Source organism: Pelobates fuscus, chromosome 1, assembly GCF_036172605.1.
Source record: "Pelobates fuscus isolate aPelFus1 chromosome 1, aPelFus1.pri, whole genome shotgun sequence".
Lineage (NCBI taxonomy): Eukaryota > Metazoa > Chordata > Amphibia > Anura > Pelobatidae > Pelobates > Pelobates fuscus.
This window is the reverse complement of record NC_086317.1, coordinates 383,045,780-383,066,282: the sequence shown is the minus strand read 5'-3', so window position 1 is coordinate 383,066,282 and position 20,503 is coordinate 383,045,780. Positions and strand designations below refer to the sequence as shown.

Below are 20,503 nucleotides of genomic sequence, written 5' to 3'. Positions count from 1 at the left end.
TTTATCCGAATAAAAATCTCTTTAATCCATACCCCAGTGAATGAATTCACCAATGAAATAAATTATTTCCTGGACGAATCGATTAGCTTGGATGTAGATCAAATGAATTTTGATTTGGACAAATCGGTTCGTTTATGGACAAAACTAATTTGTCTAGAAATGCCAACAGCCAGTATATATTTAGGGCTCAAAAATATTAACAATTGTGTTTAATGTCTGCATGCAACACAAGTCCATCTCCAATGATTCCAACCTTCATTTGGCATTAGTCATTTTGCCGATAGTTGGAACATCAAGAAAAAGGTTAATTTAGTGCCATAGCGACTCCAGATGATGTATGCCTACTTGCTTCATCTGTGATCATGTAAGCTAGTTGCCTTTAGTTTCTCAAATTTAAATTAAAGCAATTACTAGTTTGCAGCAAGAATGAAAACTAGCCCAACTTCCCCTAATGACAGCAGTAGGAACATGGCTCAATGTTTCAACTTGACTTTAGACCTAGCACAGAAAATGGTTTACTGTTTTCTACTAGTTCAGAGCTAACCCTGCATACTCCTTATCGTTGAGTATGAAAATGGAAGTATTCTCGATTTTTAACATATTTCACGCTGTTTACACTGCAAATTAAATGACATTTGATTTCCCTTTTCGTTCTCAAAACTGAGGGCATTTCTGTATGGTTTGTAAATAATGTATTATGTTTTATAATGGCTGTTCAAATGTAGGTATCCACTTATGCAATGTCATTTTGTGATTAAATAATTCACAGAGCACCCACAAAGTATGCCACGAATTAAAACGGCTTTAATAATGAATTGGATTTTAAAGAGAAGATTTTTATCAGATCACATGGTCTTTAGACATGTTGTTCCCAATCTGATTTGTACCACTGCACACCTTTTCTCAGACAAAAAATTCTAAGCACAAATTCCTTTATCGGCAACTTATAAATATCACTATTACTTGAATACTTACTAAACAGATATACATACTTCTAACCAAAGTGACAGATTCGCTTTAATGAATTGCCAGATAGGAATTCCAATTTTATTTCTGACACTTATATAAAAAATTATTTTATTTTTTGTTAACACCTTTAACCCCCTAAGGATCAAACTTCTGGAATAAAAGGGAATCATGACATGTCACACATGTCATGTGTCCTTAAGGGGTTAAGGACCCAATTAAACAGTTTGCAGCCCTGAAATCAAGGTGTCCATGGAACTGTGTGTATGGCACACATGCATACTACTGTGCACTAGTTGATTACCAGACAATTCTCTGACACAATATTACTAGCCATTATTTTTTTATATAGCGAGACAACAAATTATGCTTAGCGATCAACAAATAAACAAAGCTTTGACACTCACCGTATACAGGTCAAGCACAATGTAGATATGAGCATGTGAAGATGACTAGTCACGTATAACAAATTGGCTGAGTAGATAGTAAATATTACCAAAGTAAGAGAGTTGGCATTAGTATCAATCGATTTCACTCAAACCGTTTTTGTTGTGTTGATGTTTTTTTGGGGAAGGGGCATGAGTGACGTTTTTCAAACACTATAACATTCCCTATTTCCCTACACATTCTTTGGAAACAATGTCTCAATGTATAACCTTTAACCTTACATTCACTAACTGTTTTCAATTCCTAATAGCAGCACAGGGAGCTTATTTCAACACCTAGGTGATGATTTATTAGTATCCTGAGTTTACATGAGTAAAACTCATTTATTCTGAGCAAGCAATAACTGTGTGTACATAGAATGGGGATTTGTGTCATATAGTGATAAGATGGTTATGCAAATTGATCACCAGTGATAAAGCAAGAACATATCACACAGTCATGTATAACAAGGTACCAAAGATTCCGACACAATATACATTCTATGAAATTAAAGATCACCAAAGCAATAAACTTTAACTGAACTACAAACATATAAAAGGACCCAATGTTAAATAAGATAGGTTCCTTTTCCTTAAAATTTAGGTTTTATTGTAGCTTATTAAAATACATGTTACCCATTTAGGGAAGTGGGCATATAAGGAAAAAATAAAATAAAAAAACCAACAAAGATCTTTTGTTTATACAAGCAGACTAACAAAGATGTAAAATAACTATGGTATTTATAGTATAGTCTGTACCTGGAGTGGCCTGGGGACCCCAGTTACATTGCTCATCAACAGATCATAATCTAAAGTACTTGTTGCAATATTTCAAAGAGCTATAGGAAATATTTGTCTCAATAAAATCGTGTGGTAGTGACATACGTTAAAAAAAAAAAAGCACATTTCCCTTTTTCCCTTCATAATGGCCTTAACATTATCTCCTAAAAATCCTGTAAAGAGCAATAAAAATAATAATAATAAGACTAAGCATACTGTTTGAGTGATAACAATTCACAGCACACTGATGAACAAAATGATGGGTTTGTACACAATTCAGCAATGCTGTTTTAGAATTGGTCAATTAGGTGCTCTAAAATGCCAGAAATGGAGTTAACGAAATGGTTAAGGTAGCAACAGAAATAATTTAACAAGAGAGACGATTCAGTCCTTCGAAAGCCAGCTCTACCACAGCCAGCGCCAGTCAGGATAATAATATTCTGCTATGTCTCGTTATCAATCTTGCACTCTGGCTAAATTATGTTCATTTGTTTTTCATCACTGCCTCTCTCAATTTCCTCATTATCGCCTTTTCATCAGTGCCGGGTGTTTTTTTTTTTTTTTTTAAAGATGAATTGCATTTGTTATCCACCTAAAAGAATATAGCATTTGAATACATTTAATTTTTTTTATTTTTTTTTTGTTTTGCTCATGTACATTTAAGTCAAGCTTTCACTCATATTTTTTTTTTTTTTTTACTTCTTACATAATTATTAACCAGATAATCCAATGAGGGCCACAGATTCTGGTTCTCAGCTAGTGAATGGCTTAACCTTTTGATGGCCAGATGCCAAGATGAGCAGTATATGTCACAGCCCTCCGTCATAAAAATGTTAACAACATTTAAGGCTTTGATTCGAATGCCCTTCAAATCGATTTTTTACCCATTATCTTTTAATAACATTTCCTGTCTGCTTTTTTTTTAATGTATTTTTTATTTTATTTTTTGCGTTCTGTCATTGTCATCAACATAATACAGTTAATTCACCATGTATTGTCTTAGTGATCCTTACAGGTTTTAATTGCATTTCCCTTTCTATGCGTTGCTTAGATTTCCCCGCGGCTTTATGAATTAATGTCTCGTTCCTTTTTCTTTTATTTTGAAAGAAAAACAAGAGCCTTTCGTAAAAAGCACTCAGCATGATATGGCTCACTGCACATCCCGAAAAGGGTGCTTGTTTTGTCAGATAAAATGCCCCCTTGTTTACATGAATCCCCCCCTACACACACTATCCTTCCCCCAAACCTTCCCATTCAGATAGCAAAGAAAGGCAAATGGTTACCTCGTTCAGAAGAAATGTGGCACTGGAATCAGAAAGCGACATAGAAGGGGCATAGATAGCCCAGAGCAGCACTCTCAAATTCTCTTTTTACAGCAAAGGGCACACTTTGCATCCTCTGTTGATCTTCCTCACCGTGTTCATCATCCCCTGTCTTTCTCTCCATCACACACACAGACTAGTTATATCCTCCCTCTCATTCACTCCTCCTTCCATATCTCTCATTTCACTTCTACCTCTCAATGCAATAGTGTGGTTGAAAATATGGATCTATGAAAAGCTAAGTGCCAAATAATTGTATTTATGGTTTATGGCTACATACAGGAAAATCTCTAGCTGTCTCTTTAGAAGGACGGAATGGAATTACGGTATATGTTATTGTAAAGATGAGGGAAAAAAGAGTAACAGCCCCGGGCTCTGTAATGCTAATACAAAAGACAAAAAAAAAAAGAAATAAAATACTATATTTCACTGCTATATGCATTATAGGAGGCTTGATTCGTGGTTTTCTTAATACATTTTACCCTGAAATAGACTTACATATTTTCTAGGGAACCTGAAACTATACCAACTACCCACTGCGCAACATTATTAGAATTTTCTTTAATAATTTTATTGTCACCATTAATATTATCATCAGCATTCATTTACATAGCAATAACAAATTCTGCCGGCCAGGACACAGTGTAAGAGCTATCAAACAAGACAGAAACCAGCAGACAGGAGGTTTTGTCAGCCCTCTTGCATTATTAGAAACATACCTTTTTAAAAAAAAAAAAATTATCTGGCATCTGCACCCAGTAGAATGTAATACTCAACTTAAATAAAATAAAGTTTTTTTATTTTGCTTTTCTTTAGTTTTTTTTATATCCCAAAATCATTATTCCAAATTATATTTCCTGTGTTTTGAATTAGTTTGATACTATAATCTTATATCAGCTAATTGTAGTGGTTATGGTGCTATAATTCTACAGGCCCTATCCCATGTCTTTCTGTCAAACCACTTAGGTTTTCGTCAAAAACTAGGACTCCTCCTGGAACCCGTAACCGGCTCCCTCTTCAGCTGCATTGTAGTTGTGGCTGGTACACTTACTCGTTATCATGTCCAATTCCATACAACTTAGATGAGAGCACTAGATACTTAGGTTGGATGCAATAATAGAAAAGAGGAGTAAAAAAAATAAAATTCGATTAGGTACAAAGGTTGGCTGCTCTTAGTTCGTTAGGATTCCTGTTCCCTAAACAGCTCTACCTTCTTAGCCATGTGCTAAAGGCAGATTGGCGTCTATACACTGTCCGTGCCACGTACCTTTTAATCAATACATTTTCTAGAAGTCTCGTCAGCACAATAAATGTATTCCACCTTTACCAACCTGGAGGTAAAGTTTCTATCCATGCACTTTGTGAAGGACAGGGTCACTTTAAAAATGTTGTTTCCTTTACAATGTATGAAAAGAAACTTCACAAGTTAACACCTCATGGGTATCCAATCTCTGTATGCCAAAAAATATTTTTTTCCACACAATGTGTGAAAAGTAACCCGAACCTCATGGGCATTCTAAATCTCTATGACAACCAATGAGTTTTCTCTTTAAGAACTATTTTAGGTTTTCAGCTTTTACAAGTGTTACAAAACAGATTGCCTATACTAAATCAAGTAAAAAAACAGGCAAGTATTTTGAAGCCGTTATTAGACATATGGTTTATTGCTGAATTTAACATGTAGATCTATTGACTGAGTTGGCTTTTATAGGGAAATCCAAAACAAAACTCTGGTCGAGTCAGCTATATAAAGATAATCAAGCCGTTTACTACAGCCAGTTTACCTTAGACTTATGTATGAAGTATTGGTGTGGCCAAACAGGTTTTCCAGAAAATTGAGTTTTGTTTGGGATATCTGACAGCTGGGCCTGGCCAAAGGTCGTCCATGGGAAAACATTTGGGCATGTCAAGAAAGCAGGAAAACAATTCCTAGTCTAATAGCAATGTCAGCCATTTGTGCTATACCAATTCTGAGCTGTCAGCTTGTCAGAATTAAATTATATCTCTATTAAAAAAATGAAAGGGAGAATGTTGTATAATGATAATAGTTTTTTTCTTTTGCAATTCTGTTTTAATGAAAAAGGAGAGCAGCTACAGCAAAAGTTCAAGTTTAAGAAAAATATATATTTCAAAACAATTAAAGAAAAAAGTCAGTGGGCAAATGGCAACCTACTCAGTCCGTAGCACCAGTGATCGTCCTTCAGTGTGGGGAAAAACAATCAGTGGCATATCAGCTTCACCCAATTGCATCTGCAGATATAGAAGATGTAGTCACACAGCAAGACTCAGTCAGGCAGAAGCCAACCCACTACAGTGAGTGGCACATGAAAACATTACAACAACCAGCACCACGACCATATTTTAAATATATTTTTTAATTTTATTTTTTGTTTTTTCATAATGTACCAGATGATGAGAGGTCTAACTGTTCCTATCTAATCTATGTCTGTTAAGTACTGTCAGTATCCTCATCACTCCCTCTGCTTTGCCCAACAGTGTTCGTAGTAGTAGTGGAGGAGGTACCGCTGGTTCTAGCTGGTTGCATCAGCCCTAATACTTTCTGCTTTCTGATTCTTTTTCAGTAATACAGACTTGTGGTGTCTTTCTATATGTTGGTTGTTCCCAGACCTAGTAAGATAACCAATCACTCTCCCCCTCCTCAGATACTTACCACACAATTTGCATTGGCAAATTGTCCTTGCTGAAGACATTCACAGTGATCCCAAACCTTGCTTTGCTGCAATACTTTAGCCTCAATCCTTCACATTTCGTCTTCTGAAGACACAGGTGGGTTTGAATCAGTGACAGTAGAACATGTTGCAACACTAGCCTGTACACTACCTCTTGGTTGATGATTAATCCTAATGGAAATGTTGATGGTGCTGCTGCTGGTTATGTTGATGGTGGTGGAGGTGGATGTGATGGTGATGGTAGCAATGACAGAAGCTGAGCTACTTGTGTCAGTGATAGCAGGTGCAGCTCGTGTCACAACTCTCTCCACTGGATGAAGCTTTTCAAAAGTATATAGAGATGGGCTTTTACAAGGTGAAGAAGATGCATGAGGTGAGTGGACATTACCTGCCGGAAAAATAGTGGTCTGCTGCATCTCCTCTTCTAATTCCTCTGGCTCATCATACTCATTGTTGAGTAGCTTCTGGACCAGAGGTAAAAGTGCTATGTCTGCAGTGGTGCAGGATTTATCATCATCAGATACGTTACTGCCACCCCTACCAACACCAGATATTGGGGACACTTCTTTTGTACTCTGCTCTACTAGTTTAAAAAAGAGTGGCTCTGACGGCACCACAAAGTATGCCCCATTGAGCTCCCACTTAGTTGCTTCTTGTGGGGCTACAAGAAGGTATAACATGTGAACTAGCGGTGATATAAGCAATGCCAGTAGAAGCAGCAACATAACTCATTGTGTGACTGGTGGTCTTCTTCATAGCAGATTCTTTGACCCACCAAATGTGGCCAAAAAAGACAGATTCAAAAAAATCGCCTCCTGGGTGGTGCATCAGACCTAAAGGACATACTTATCCCACTATCCTGAGACTGAATACTAATGATCAGTGGCGTACACACACTCCATGGGGCCCCGGTGCAAAACCGATCCGTGGGCCCCCCCCTACTGTGAACCTCTCCTCCCCGACTGTGGGCCCCTCCCCCCGTCACATACATACAGACACAAACACATACACACACCCCGGCAGACACATACATACATACACAAATGCAGACACATACATACAGACACACACATATACACATACAGAGACACAGACACACATACATACACAGACATACATACAGATACACACATACAGAGACACACACACACACAGACACAGACACACAATCATACACACATACAGAGACACGGACACAAACATACATACACAGACATACATACAGATACACACACACACAAACATACAGATACAAAGACACAGACATACATACACACAGAGACACAGACACACATACATACACACACAGAGAGACACAGACATACATATGGATAAACACACACACACACACACAGACACAGACATACATACACACATATACATACACAGACACAGACATACACACATACACAGACATACATACACACATACAGAGACACAGACATACACACATACAGAGACACATACATACACACATACACATACACAGACATAATACACACATACACACAAAGACAGACATACACACATACAGAGACACAGACATACACACATACAGAGACACATACATACACACATACACATACACAGACATACATACACACATACACACACACAAAGACAGACATACACACATACACACACACAAAGACAGACATACACACATACAGAGACACAGACACACATACAAAGATGTACATACACACATACAGAGACACAGACACACATACATAGACACAGACACATACACACATATACATACACAGACATACATACACACATATACATACACAGACACAGACATACACACATACATAGACACAGACATACATACAGAGACACAGACATACACACATACAGAGACACAGACATAAATACACACAGACACAGACATACACACATACAGAGACACAGACATACATACACAGACATACATACACACATACAGAGACACAGACACACATACATACACACATACAGAGACACAAAATGTTTCCTACCATGTGTGGGTCCAGTGGTGGCTCAGCCTGATGGGAGTCAGAGTTCCTACTCTGACTCCCTCCTCCTTTCTGTTTCCTCCCGCGCGGGCTCTCAGTATGCTGGGAGGAGTGACGTGCGGTCACTTCCTCCCAGCATGTGATGATCTCATCACAGGGGGCCCGGTTGAGCACTTAAAGCGCTCAGCGCAGACCGGGCCCCCTTAAAATCCATGTCCATCGGGTGGCCCTGACAGCATGGGCCACCCGATGGACCCCTTGAGATGCGGCCCCGGCGGTTTGCCGCACGGGCCGGGGCCGCAAAGTGTGGCAGCTGCTACCCGGTCGCGGGAGGCCGCAGGGCGGCCGGGCCCTCTGGAGTGCCGGGCCCGGTCGCAGCTGCGACCCCTGCGACCGCGGTACGTACGCCACTGCTAATGATAGTGTTGGTGGCAGCAGTGGTAGTGGCAGCAGTGGTGGAAGTGTTAAGAATCTGATAGGCACTGGCACTACTGCCGATAATGGATTGAGGAACCCCCCCCCCTCCCCCTATCAATTTCATCCTGGGAATAGTATATGACATTGATCACACACTTGCACAACACACACTGTACTGAACACAAACCCTTCCCCCAAAAAATCATTTTCTTTCTACAACAGTTAACAGAAAATAGTTGTCAATCTTGAAATCAGTAAAACCAACTTGGTGTAAGTGTCAGTGGCTGGAAAAAAGCACTAACTAGTAGCCTGTAACCACCACCAGTCTTACACTAAGATCAATTAAACTATTAATAAACAGGATATATCTATTTCCAAATCAAAGTTTGTGTAAGTAAGGGGCACTGTGTTACTGGCTGTGGCTAGGCACAGCAATTACCTAACCAGTCACACACTAGGATCAAAGACCCATGCTACCATATGTTTGAAAGAGACAATATAAATCACATTTGATGAGTTAGCTAGTAGAATATCTTTCAAACCTGGCGATTTTTTTTTAGATACCTCTAAACAAAAGACTTTGTAAGCCAAACAAATATCCGAGTTGCCGCATGCCAAAGAATGACTTTCTTTAAACAAATGTGCTTCAGAGATTAATTTCAGAGAGGCCTTATAAAATACCACACCCACCTTAGCACCACCTCCCAGAGTGGGTTAGATTAACCTATACTCAACAATGGGGGGTTGACCTAGGTGAAACACTAAAGGGCATTGATTGGCAGGACATCTGGGAAGCCTACAAAACGGCATCAATTTGCACCACAGTCCTATAAGATAATATTTTGCTGGTATACAACACTGGTCCATATATAACACATGCACAAAACCCCAGACGACCTCTGGTGGCTGGGTTGCAGGTTTAGAGGCACATACGGGCTACCTTAAGGTTGAACCTTCTGGAAAGGGATAGAGGACATGCTATCACATGAGTTTCAATGGAAGGTGGTGTTAGACCCATGGGTTTTCCTATTGTCTAGACCACAGCATGATTAGACAAAAACAGAACAATTACTTCACAAACTGACTTCATCTGCCAGATGAGCCCTCGCACAAACATGGAAGTTGAGGGAAGGCGCTTCCGCTCCCCTGCATTGACGGACGGCCAGAGCACCACCCTCTCCCTGTCCTGCTCATCTCTGGACACAGTCTATGATGGAATGGCCACAATCCAAAACCAAGCACATAGATAAGACACACCTCTTATATTTCCCCTGCTGCCTTACACTTTCCTTTCTCCTCTTCCCTGCTCCTCTCTGTACTCTTACTCTTATTCTAATAATGTTTTAAAAAAAATGGCAATACATGCTAGACAAAATCTGGTTGACACCCTATTCCATTACACGCTTCACATCCTTTATGTAGAATTATTGCACTATAAATTGGTATGGATGCTAACTGTTCTAATTGAGTCGGGTGTTGCATCACTTCAACTCTGTCCAGATTGCTAGGTGTGTATGAAATATAATGTATTTTACTATTCTGCCAATATGAAAATAAAGAATAATAAAAAACAAAACAAAACCCATTTACCACCCATTTAAAATTGGTGATCTGTGAATAAAATCAAGGCTGTCCCCTAGTCAACAATCATCTTTTTTACACTTCATTGTGTTTACTTAAGATCAAGACATTATCAAGACATAATGAGGGTATTGTCTTCCAAAAATGTCAAAGTTTAACTCATCCATCCACCGAACCCAATCTCAAAAAGCTTTAGGTTATCAGTATACTTTTTTGTAAATATGAGATACATACTTTCTATTTTAGTTAGCAGTGGTTTGTGCCTTGCAATTCTCTAATTAATTTGTGTTTTGGCCAGTCTCTTTGTTGTTTTTCTGTTGGGAAAAGTGGCAGAAATAGTCATAAATCTGTGGAGTCTGCAACAATTTGGCACATATTCCAAAATGACATATGACATAAGCAACAGATGAAAAAAACAGATTTAATAAAGTGTGCCAAAAACGTGACAAAAAAGTGTCAATGACACTTTGATAAATCTCCCCCAGCATGCAGTCCTATTTTAATTAAATTTTAAAGGGACGCTGTAGGCACCCAGACAACTTCAGCAGAAATAAATGGTCTGAGTGCCATGTCCTTGTAGTTCTAACTCTACAACTGCAAAATATGCTGTTCTGCAGGACCGGCAATGTTTACAGTGCAGAGATTAAATGCTAGACATGTGCAATTTGTTTCGGTCCGAATAGGAATTCGGATGAATTTTGGACAATTCGGACATTCGGGTACTTCCGAATGTCCGAAGTGCCAAAGTGCCAAATTGCCGATGTCTCGAACTTCCGAAAGTACCGAAGTGCCGAAGTGTCAAAGTTCTGAAGTGTCAAAGTGCCGAAGTTCCGAAGCACAGTATTGCCTAAGTACTAATATACTTACCCAGTGAAAGAAGAAGAATGTTACATTGTATACAATTTTAAATAAAAAGTATACAAACATAGCCAGGATTCACCTGTAAACATTTGCAACACTTACAACAATCAAGTAACATACATTCATCTAAAATGTAAGTTACTTGGCCAGTCAGTTTAATGACAGGAATTAATAAGTAGATAACTCCCTAATTCCCACGGTATTAGGGAGCTATCTACTAAAAGGCTGAAAGACCTTAATTGGTCTTTCAGCCAAATTTACTAATACTAAGTATAGCTAGCTATAGCGCGAGTAGGGGCATGTCTATTAAACAGTGAGCAGCCTGTGCCCCCACCCCTGAGCGGTGGGTGGGGGCCCTAAATCAGAATAAGGGGGGGACCTAAGGTCCTCCCCCCTGGCCCCCACCCTTGAGCGGTGGGTGGGGCCCTAAAAAGTGTCCCCTCCCCCCAGGTGACTAGGGGTCCCCAAACCCCTAGTAACGCCCTACCACCCCAATAAAAATTATCCCCCTACCTACCCCCATCACCCTAAAAATAAAGGGGGGGGGGACCTTTAACTAAGAACCTGTAAAAAAAAAAAACGTACCATTCAATGTTTTCTTTCTTCTAAAATCTTCTTTTTTCAGCCCCAAAAAAGGCCAAATAAAAATCCATAATAACGACGCAATTATAAAAAAAGAAAAACAAGTGCTAAAAAATAATAATCCATCTTCACCCATGGAGGGCTCCGCGCAGACTGAGCTCTGCCCCGCCCTGCAATTAGGCTCAGAGCACTCTGATTGGTGGGTTTAAGCCATCCAATCAGAGTGCTCTGACAGGTAAATGAAGAGACTGACAGGTAAGTCTCTACATTTATCTGTCACAGCACTCTGATTGGTTGGTTTGAAATCCACCAATCAGAGTGCTCTGTGTCATTTTACACAGCGTGGGAAAGTTCTTTGGAATTTTCCCACGCTGTGTAATTTGACTCATAACTCTCTGATTGGTGGATTAAGTAACCAATCAGAGAGTTATGAGTCAAATTACACAGCGTGGGAAAATTCTAAAGAACTTTCCCACGCTGTGTAAAATGGCACAGACCACTCTGATTGGTGGATTTCAAACCAACCAATCAAAGTGCTGTGACAAGTAAATGTAGAGACTTAGGGGTGGATTAAGTAACCAATCAGAGAGTTATGAGTCAAATTACACAGCGTGGGAAAATTCGAAAGCACTTTCCCACGCTGTGTAAAATGACACAGACCACTCTGATTGGTGGATTTCAAACCAACCAATCAAAGTGCTGTGACAAGTAAATGTAGAGACTTAGGGGTGGGGGCCAGGGGGGAGGACATTAGGTCCCCCCCCATTATTAGTATTTGGGGCCCCCACCCAGGGCCGGACTGGTCCACCGGGATACCGGGAAATTTCCCAGAGGGCCAACGGCACCTAGGGCCCGGGGAGACATGTGGGTGTCCTGCGGCCGCATGGAGAGCTTGGATGGCGGCCGCAAGGGAAGCTCTTCTGGCGGCCGCTGGGAGAGCAGGCTGTTCTGTCTCTGCTCCCCCTCCCTCGCGTGCAGCTTAATGAGACCGGGGACGGAATATGACGTCATATTCCGGCCCCGGTCTTTTTCTAGCACGCGAGGGAGGGGGAGCAGAGACAGAACAGCCTGCTCCCCCAGCGGCCGCCAGAAGAGCTTCCCTTGCGGCCGCCATCCAAGCTCTCCATGCGGCCGCAGGACACCCACATGTCTCCCCGGCCCTAGGTGCCGACGGCCCTCTGGGAAATTTCCCGGTATCCCGGTGGACCAGTCCGGCCATGGGTGGGGGCCCCAAATACCCAAATACCCACCCGCCCACACAGGTAGCAACAAGTGTCTGTGTCATGCTGTGTGTGTGTGTGTCATGCTGTGTGTGTGTGTGTGTGTGTCTGTCTGTGTCATGGTGTGTGTGTGTGTCTGTCTGTCATGCTGTGTGTGTGTCTGTCTGTCTGTGTCATGGTGTGTGTGTCTGTCTGTGTCATGGTGTGTGCCTGTGTCATGGTGTGTGTGTGTCTGTCTGTGTCATGGTGTGTGTGTCTGTCTGTGTCATGGTGTGTGTGTCTGTCTGTGTCATGGTGTGTGTGTCTGTCTGTGTCATGGTGTGTCTGTCATGGTGTGTGTGTGTCAGTCGTGGTGTCTGTGTGTGTGTTTTTAAAAATAGTGTTTTACTCACCTTTTTTTTCCCAACGTCGTGCTGGTCTTTGCCTCTATGACTGAGATCATCAAGCTTGATGATCTCAACCAATCCGCACTGACACAGGAAGCGCCTCTAGTGACCGTCTGAGTGTCTGTCACTAGAGGTGTCACTAGGAAGCAATGTAAACACTGCCTTTTTTTTCTGAAAAGTCAGTGTTTACATTCAAAAGCCTGCAGGGACAGGCTATAAACACCAGAACCACTACATTAAGCTGTGTGTGTGTGAGTCTGCTAGTGAGTGAGCTTGCTTGCATGTGTGTGTGTGCCTGCTAGTGAGTGAGCTTGTGTTTTTATGTCAATGAGCTTATGTATATTAGTGAAATTGTTTGTCTATGAGGCTGTGTATCAATGAGCTTGTGTGTGTCAGTGAGATTGTCTGTGTCTGCATGTGAGTATGCTTACTGTATAATTAAATGTTTTACTCTGAAAGGACCAATATTTTATATTAGAAAAAGCAATATATATATATATATATATATATATATATATATATATATATATATATAAAAACTCAATCATCTGGGGTGGCAAGACATAGCCTTACATATTACATGCGACAATATATGGCGCAATGACTTATGGGGCTGGCATAGATTATTTTTTCCAGGGCTGCTTTGTATCCCCAGTCCGACCCTGCCCCCACCCGCCGCTGAGGGGTGGGGGCCAGTGGGGAGGACACTAGGTCCCCCCCCCCTTATTCTTGTTTAGGGCCCCCACCCACCGCTCAGGGGTTGGGGCCAGGGGGGAGGACACTAGGTCCCCCCCTTATTAGTTTTTAGGGCCCCCACCCGCCGCTCAGGGGTGGGGGCCGGGGGGCACTATTTTTTTTTTAAACAGTGAGCAGTCACAGGCTGCTCACTGTTTACTAGACATGCCCCTACTCGCGGTATAGCGAGTAGGGGCAAAATTTACTAATACCAAGTAATTTTTACTTAGTATTAGTAAATTTGTCTGAAAGACCAACTTCGGCACTTCGAAGTGTCGAAGTGCCGAAGTTCCGAAGTGCTGAAGTGCCGAAGTTCCGAAGTTGCCGAAGTTCCGAAGTCTTGAAGTGCCGAATTGCCGAAGTCCCGAATTGTGAAAATCCCGAATTTCGGAATGCCGAACCGAACTGAATTTTTTCCCCATGCACATGCCTATTAAATGCCTCTAGTGACTCTCATACTCAAAGCCACTGGACAACCTTTCTATAGAAATAGAGTAAAACTGTGGTCTCATAGGGATCATCTGATCCGTGCAGCATTTTGCCATGCATGCGTACTAGCATCCCAATGCTTTCCTATGCAAAATCTCAATAATCTCAGTCATGGAAGTGATGTAGAATTATTAAAAATCTTTATTGAACCTGTATTGAATTATTGTACTAACTCCATCTTAACCTCACATTATGACAGACCCTCCATTTTGTCCACATTACATGACAGAATTTCCCAGCAACATTTAGTGTAATGAATAGAGACTGTATTTTCTATAAAGACATAGCTGACTCCGGAATTATTGAATCTCCTGTAACATGTAACAAAACAAAGTATAACCAAGGCCAAGGCCATGAGAACGCCGGCCTAATGAAATGTTCTATTCATAAAAGAACCCTGCACCTGACCACGAGTCTGACATCACTAACTGCCCAAAATGACGCTCAAGCCCCCCTTCCCACCGAGTAAGCCTCATGCTGGGAGAGATGGCGCTTGAGCCATCTGTCCACACCCGTGTCCAGAACAATACCACCTCCCGGTGGGAGGACACCTATTTAACCACTTAGTTTTTGATCCAATTAATAATATTGATGGGTGGACACTGACATAGTCACTTAACATTTAATCCAATTAATGATGTTTATTTGTTATTATCTGATATTCAATGATGATGTCATTTTGCCTTTAAAAGGGTCTGCATACCCGTTTTTTTAACCAGATGCTAATAAATTTCCTCGAAGTTATTTTAACCTGAACTCCGTGTGTCAGTCTGAATTACTTCTGCGTATACGCAATTTAATCATCTCAAATTTGGACAGGAACAGATAGACATTTAAACATTTGTGTTTATTTCTAAATTAATCTACATCAGAAGGAGGACCAGCCGGCGAAAGGGAGAAATGCAAAGGTAGCTACGTTTGCATGCACTCGGAGGGGGTGGTGTGTGTTAATCTTAATGTCTACAGGACACTAGGGCTCGAGTGTTCCTTTAATATATGAGAGATTGATTTAGGCTGTAGCAATCAAGTAACAGGTGAGGAAATACATTTTAAATTAAACACACTGTGCAATAAGGGAAGCTAAGAAATGTAGACTTTTTTTCCCGAAGTGTTTAGGGAACTTTTGTGGGTCAGGGAAGGTGTGGCAAGGGCTGAATAAACAAAGTAATTTCTCTCCTAAATGGAAGAAAATTGAGCAGCGAGACAGCAGTGGCACCATCTATACACCAAAACTGCTTAATGAAGCTAAAGTTGTTTTGGTTCTTACACAATCACTTTAAAGTGGCACGATAGTGTCAGGAACACAAACCTGTATTCCTGATAATTTAGTTCTAAAACCACCATTTAGGTGGTCAGGCCCCCTTACCTCACGTTAGAAAGGTGATTTACTCCCCTTTTTCCAGCTCTGCGCAGAGCTCCTCGGATCTGGCCCCACCCCCGATCCTTCTTCTTGGTTGACATCATCAGAATTGATGATCACAGCCAATCACAATGCTTTACCTGTTAATACACCCCACCAATCAAATAGATCAATCTGGGATTTACTTGTGGAGTCCAAAAGGTAAAACCCCATCCGGGGATCAATTTAGTCGGGTGTATAATAAAAGGGATATGATTTGGATGAACCACTCTAAAACCCTCTTCAGCAGTGAATTCGTGGAAGAGCAAGGTAAATAAATGTACAGAGTTCTGCATGGGAGAAGTTCATAAGTTTGCATACATAATGACAATGTGGGAATTATTGGGTGCTTCTTCCTTTAAAATGTTGTTAAGGTAAAGTCACATCATCACCATCACTAACTAGTTGAAAATGTCCAGAACTGAATGGCAACATAGCTTCTCTGTCACTATTTTCTCAACCAGGAGTGTATGGGGCAGCCTTTACATGGGAAGGTAGCCAAATACTGCCCTTATCAAAACAGATGGAATTTAAACTATGGAGGGTTAAACAACTGCTATGAAATATGCTAATACATGATGCAATTAAAATGCTTGCAGTAAAAAGTTATTTGTATCTTTTTTTATTCTGGGAGTGAAAAATATGCTAACTAGCAGGTGCAGAATAAGATATTTGCAAAATACCTACTTTGATTTGGAACTTGTGCAAGTGTATTAATTGACCCTTATATGATTAATACATTTAGATTCTAGCAGAGTAAAAAAATACATGCTAAATAATTCTAAACTTGTATAAGCACATTTAAATTTTTTCATTTTTATTTTTTAGATATAAAATTACATATATTTGATATATTGCAATACACACATAAAAGGTACTAATATATAAAGAATCAGATAAAGTAAGAGTGCAGTTGTGTAAGTAAGTCAAATTGTACATATTTAATATTTTCATATTGATATTGGGTAGAATTTCTCAGGAATGCATTTGATTTTGTATGGGTAATGTAGTTGTGCAATCTATTTTCTGATATATTTTATTTGCGCATATGAAGTGACTCTGCCTATGTATTTAGCTTTGGGGCCATTCAGTGTCCCATTAGGCTTTCTTTTCAGAACTGTGAGCATTATAAAAAACTCAACCTTTCAAGTTTCTCTCTAAAGACAAAATATGCAAAATATGCATAAACATTGCAGATAAAAGAACGTTTTAATGGGACATTCTGTCCACCACAGCAACTTTATTTGAAATTAGTTGTTATAGTGCGAGGTCCTCGGGATCCCCTTTTATTTATGTTATTTCTGATGCTAATACACTGATATCCCTGATCTTAAAAAAGGGGGAACATAATGTAGTTTACCTCCAGCTAAATAATAACGATTCAAATATTTAATGAGACACTACAGGCACCATAGCAACTTCTTTGGGATGATATTGTTATGCTGCAAGGAGGTGCCAGTGTACCTCAAGTGTTAAAAGAACACTACTATAGTGTCAGGAACACCAGAATTCCACTAGACGTGTTCCTAGGCTGCAATGTAAACCCTACCTTTTCTCTGAACCCCCGAAGTGATGAATCTGGCTCCTGATCGTTCTGCCTACTAACGAGCGTCGCAGTCCAAGGCTTGAATCAAGAAGTTTCGGACAGGAGCGTCGCTGAAAAATATGTACATATCTAAAGCCATTTTGTGAATGGGGAGCACCATTGTCTGAGGTTTCATGATAAAAGCCTCTGACTGTGGTGGATGTTGGTGTATTATATTATTGTTCAATTTTAATATTAAAATTCAAAATTGTGAGGAGAATTCTTAATAACAGTAACGGAGTCCATTAGACCAGATAATTCTCAGCAATGACATTGTACCATAACCACTGACACTATAACTACTGAGCCCTGTGTGCCTTCAGTAACAGTAACTGAGTCTAAAATACACCTGGATGAAATGGTCAATGGTATAGAACGCTGGAATACACTTTTACCCTTTTTTGTTACCGGACGGGCCCCTCCCAGCCTTGTCCGAGATACCCCCCTTACTAAATTACAAACTGAGATGATTAACTGAACTTCCTCTACCCACCTGATGGCCCCCAACCACAATATTCTACAAATGTCCATAGTCCAGTTTTAACATGTATGCTTACTGGTACCCTCCAACCTGGCATTCACAGATGCCTCTCCAACTTACTCCTGGCCCAACACACATTGATGGCAATGGCCAGTTGCAATTGGGGACCTGTATTTGTATATGTTTATATTATTCCATTTATTTGGAAATCCTATAACCCTTCATATACGGACAAACCATAAGCTATATGACTGATTTGGTCACAACGACCATACAAACCCACAACCCTACTTGGGCTGATTGTCAACAGTTACTATTAACTTTATTAAGTTCCGAGGAAAGGACCTGTATTAATCAATTTTCCATTAAAGCTCTTGAGGAGAATGCCTGTACCCAGAACCAAGCGAACCCGGTGGCTTGGGCTGCTGCCCATTTCCCCAATACGGATCCTAACTGGAATATAAATGGTACAGATATGGTTCATTTAAAAGCTTACCAACAAGCCATTATTACAGGCATGAAAGCAGGTGGGGAAAAGGCTATAAATATGTCAAGAATAGCTAAAGTATTGTAAAAGAAATGGATGAATCTCCTAGTGCCTTTTATGAGAGATGCTTGAATCATACAGATTTTATACCCCTTTTTATCCTGAAACCCCTGAATTCTCGTATGATTAATTCAGCATTCGTCAGCCAGGCCCAGAGTGACATTAAAAAGAAATTGCAAAAGTTAGAGGGATTTGCAGGGATGTCCATAACACAGCTAATGGAAGTCGCAAACAGGGTTTATATTAATAGGGAAGCGTGAGGAGGAACGCAGAATGAAAAGAAAGTAGATATGCTAGCAGTTGCTATTACAGGCGTGGGTAGACGAGGAGGAGAGATAGAAAGGAAAGGTTAGATTAGGAAAGACAGACCCCAGTTAGGTGGAAATCAATGTGCGTATTGCAGAGAGGAAGGACCTTGGAGAAGTGACTGCCCACAGAGGGAATATAAAGCAAGTTTTAGACAAGAGGAAGTTTTGGAGGGAGCGACAGTAGTAACAGAGGAGACGTCCAGGAAGGTAGATATTTTCCCCCTACTCAGAGACCAAGGCATAGGGACGATAGAGACTTTGTGGGTCTGGCTGATACAGTCATGGAGGACTATTCATACAGACTGGGCTCCGTCCCCCTTGGCCGAGTGGAGCCTATGGTCGAAGTAACAATAGGGGAAAGACAAGTCCCTTCATGATTTATACAGGTGCTGAACACTCTGTTGTGACCGAATTAGTAGCCCCTCCCTCTGGAAAGACTGTTACTGTAATAGGAGCTACTGGGAAAATAGCTATTAGACTAGTTCTCAGGAATCGTACTTGCACACTAGGGGGCCATCTTGTTCAGCATCAGTTCCTATATATGCCTGAGCGCCAAATTCAACTTCTAGGATGAGACCTATTTTCAAAAAGCACAGAAACACTTTTCTACCCAATGGATCAACGTCCCTGCAGTTTAATACATCACCGGGCACGTTAGCTGTACTGATGCCAAAAGAAGCATTTGTATTCTGCAATGATAGCCCCAAACCCAAAGAGTGATGGATCATTATTTGACATTCCAGGAGTATGGGCAGAAAATAATCCTCCGGGACTCGCCCATAATATTCCTACGTATTGAATTAAAGTTTGGGACTTATCCTGTTGGGGCTTAGCCTTTGTCAGTACCATATACCACAGAAGGTCAAGAAAAACATACAGACATACTTTGTGAACTGTAAAGGTGGCGGAAGTGACTCCCTGGATTCATCACTCTAGGGTTTAACCAGCGGCAGCAAGCTACCCCAGAGCCTGACAATCCTTGTAAGATCTGGTTGAAGCAAACTACCCAGTCCCTGAAGCTTGATTAAAGTGACATAAGGAAGTACGAGATGATTTTAAAAAACTGTGGTTGAGAAAGATAACATAGAGCAGCAAGTATGTGTTTTGATGGCCATAATAAAGCCTGACCACCTACCAACGTTTCATAGCCAGAGTGTCTCAAAGGGACCTCTGTGAAGGGAAGAGAGGATCAGACAAACCACATTCCCTGCAGCACTCACAAGCGGGAAGCTGAGGTGCCATCGCACGGTTGATAATGTGGATGAAGACTTTCATCATAATGTATTTCTTTGTGTGTTTTAGCTTTTATTATATATATGGAATGCAAAGGTGATGACATACAAGGCTGTGATAGTTGTATTAAGACTACAAAAACAGGTAACCAGATATCCCAAACTCTTATTTGGCACTCGCATTATGAATGTAAAGGATCTGTGTCTGGATGTAGATACTTAGACACTGATTATAGTGTGTGTCAGCCAGTGTCAGGTGAACCCAAGTGCTTTGATCCCCAATTCCAACCCCGAACCTGGGCATTGATAAATAAAACCTTGTTAAGTACCACCTCTTCCCTAGGCATCCTACTATTCGATGCATGCAAAGCAATTTCTGGTAGTGGAAAACCTTGGAATATATGTGGTAATCTTAAATGGGAACTAACATATGGATTTAGTGATAAATACGTATGCCCAAGTAGAAAAACTACTGACTCTGGTTGTCCAAATAGTGACTT

The 20,503-nt window shown here is 40.6% G+C and overlaps 1 protein-coding gene across 2 annotated transcripts in view; it reads right to left on the bottom strand.

The window, feature by feature from the left end:
• Positions 1-20,503, bottom strand: part of CACNB3 (calcium voltage-gated channel auxiliary subunit beta 3) — a 273,992-nt gene that overhangs the window by 231,778 nt on the left and 21,711 nt on the right. The window contains exon 1 of one of the 2 annotated variants that reach the window (XM_063426058.1): positions 3,455-3,608. The exons of the other annotated variant lie outside the window; for it this stretch is intronic. Within the exon in view, the coding sequence (XP_063282128.1) occupies positions 3,455-3,496 (42 nt within the window). The 5' untranslated portion in view covers positions 3,497-3,608. Of the gene's footprint in view, positions 1-3,454; positions 3,609-20,503 lie in introns of those variants that run through there. 2 annotated transcript variants of the gene reach the window in all.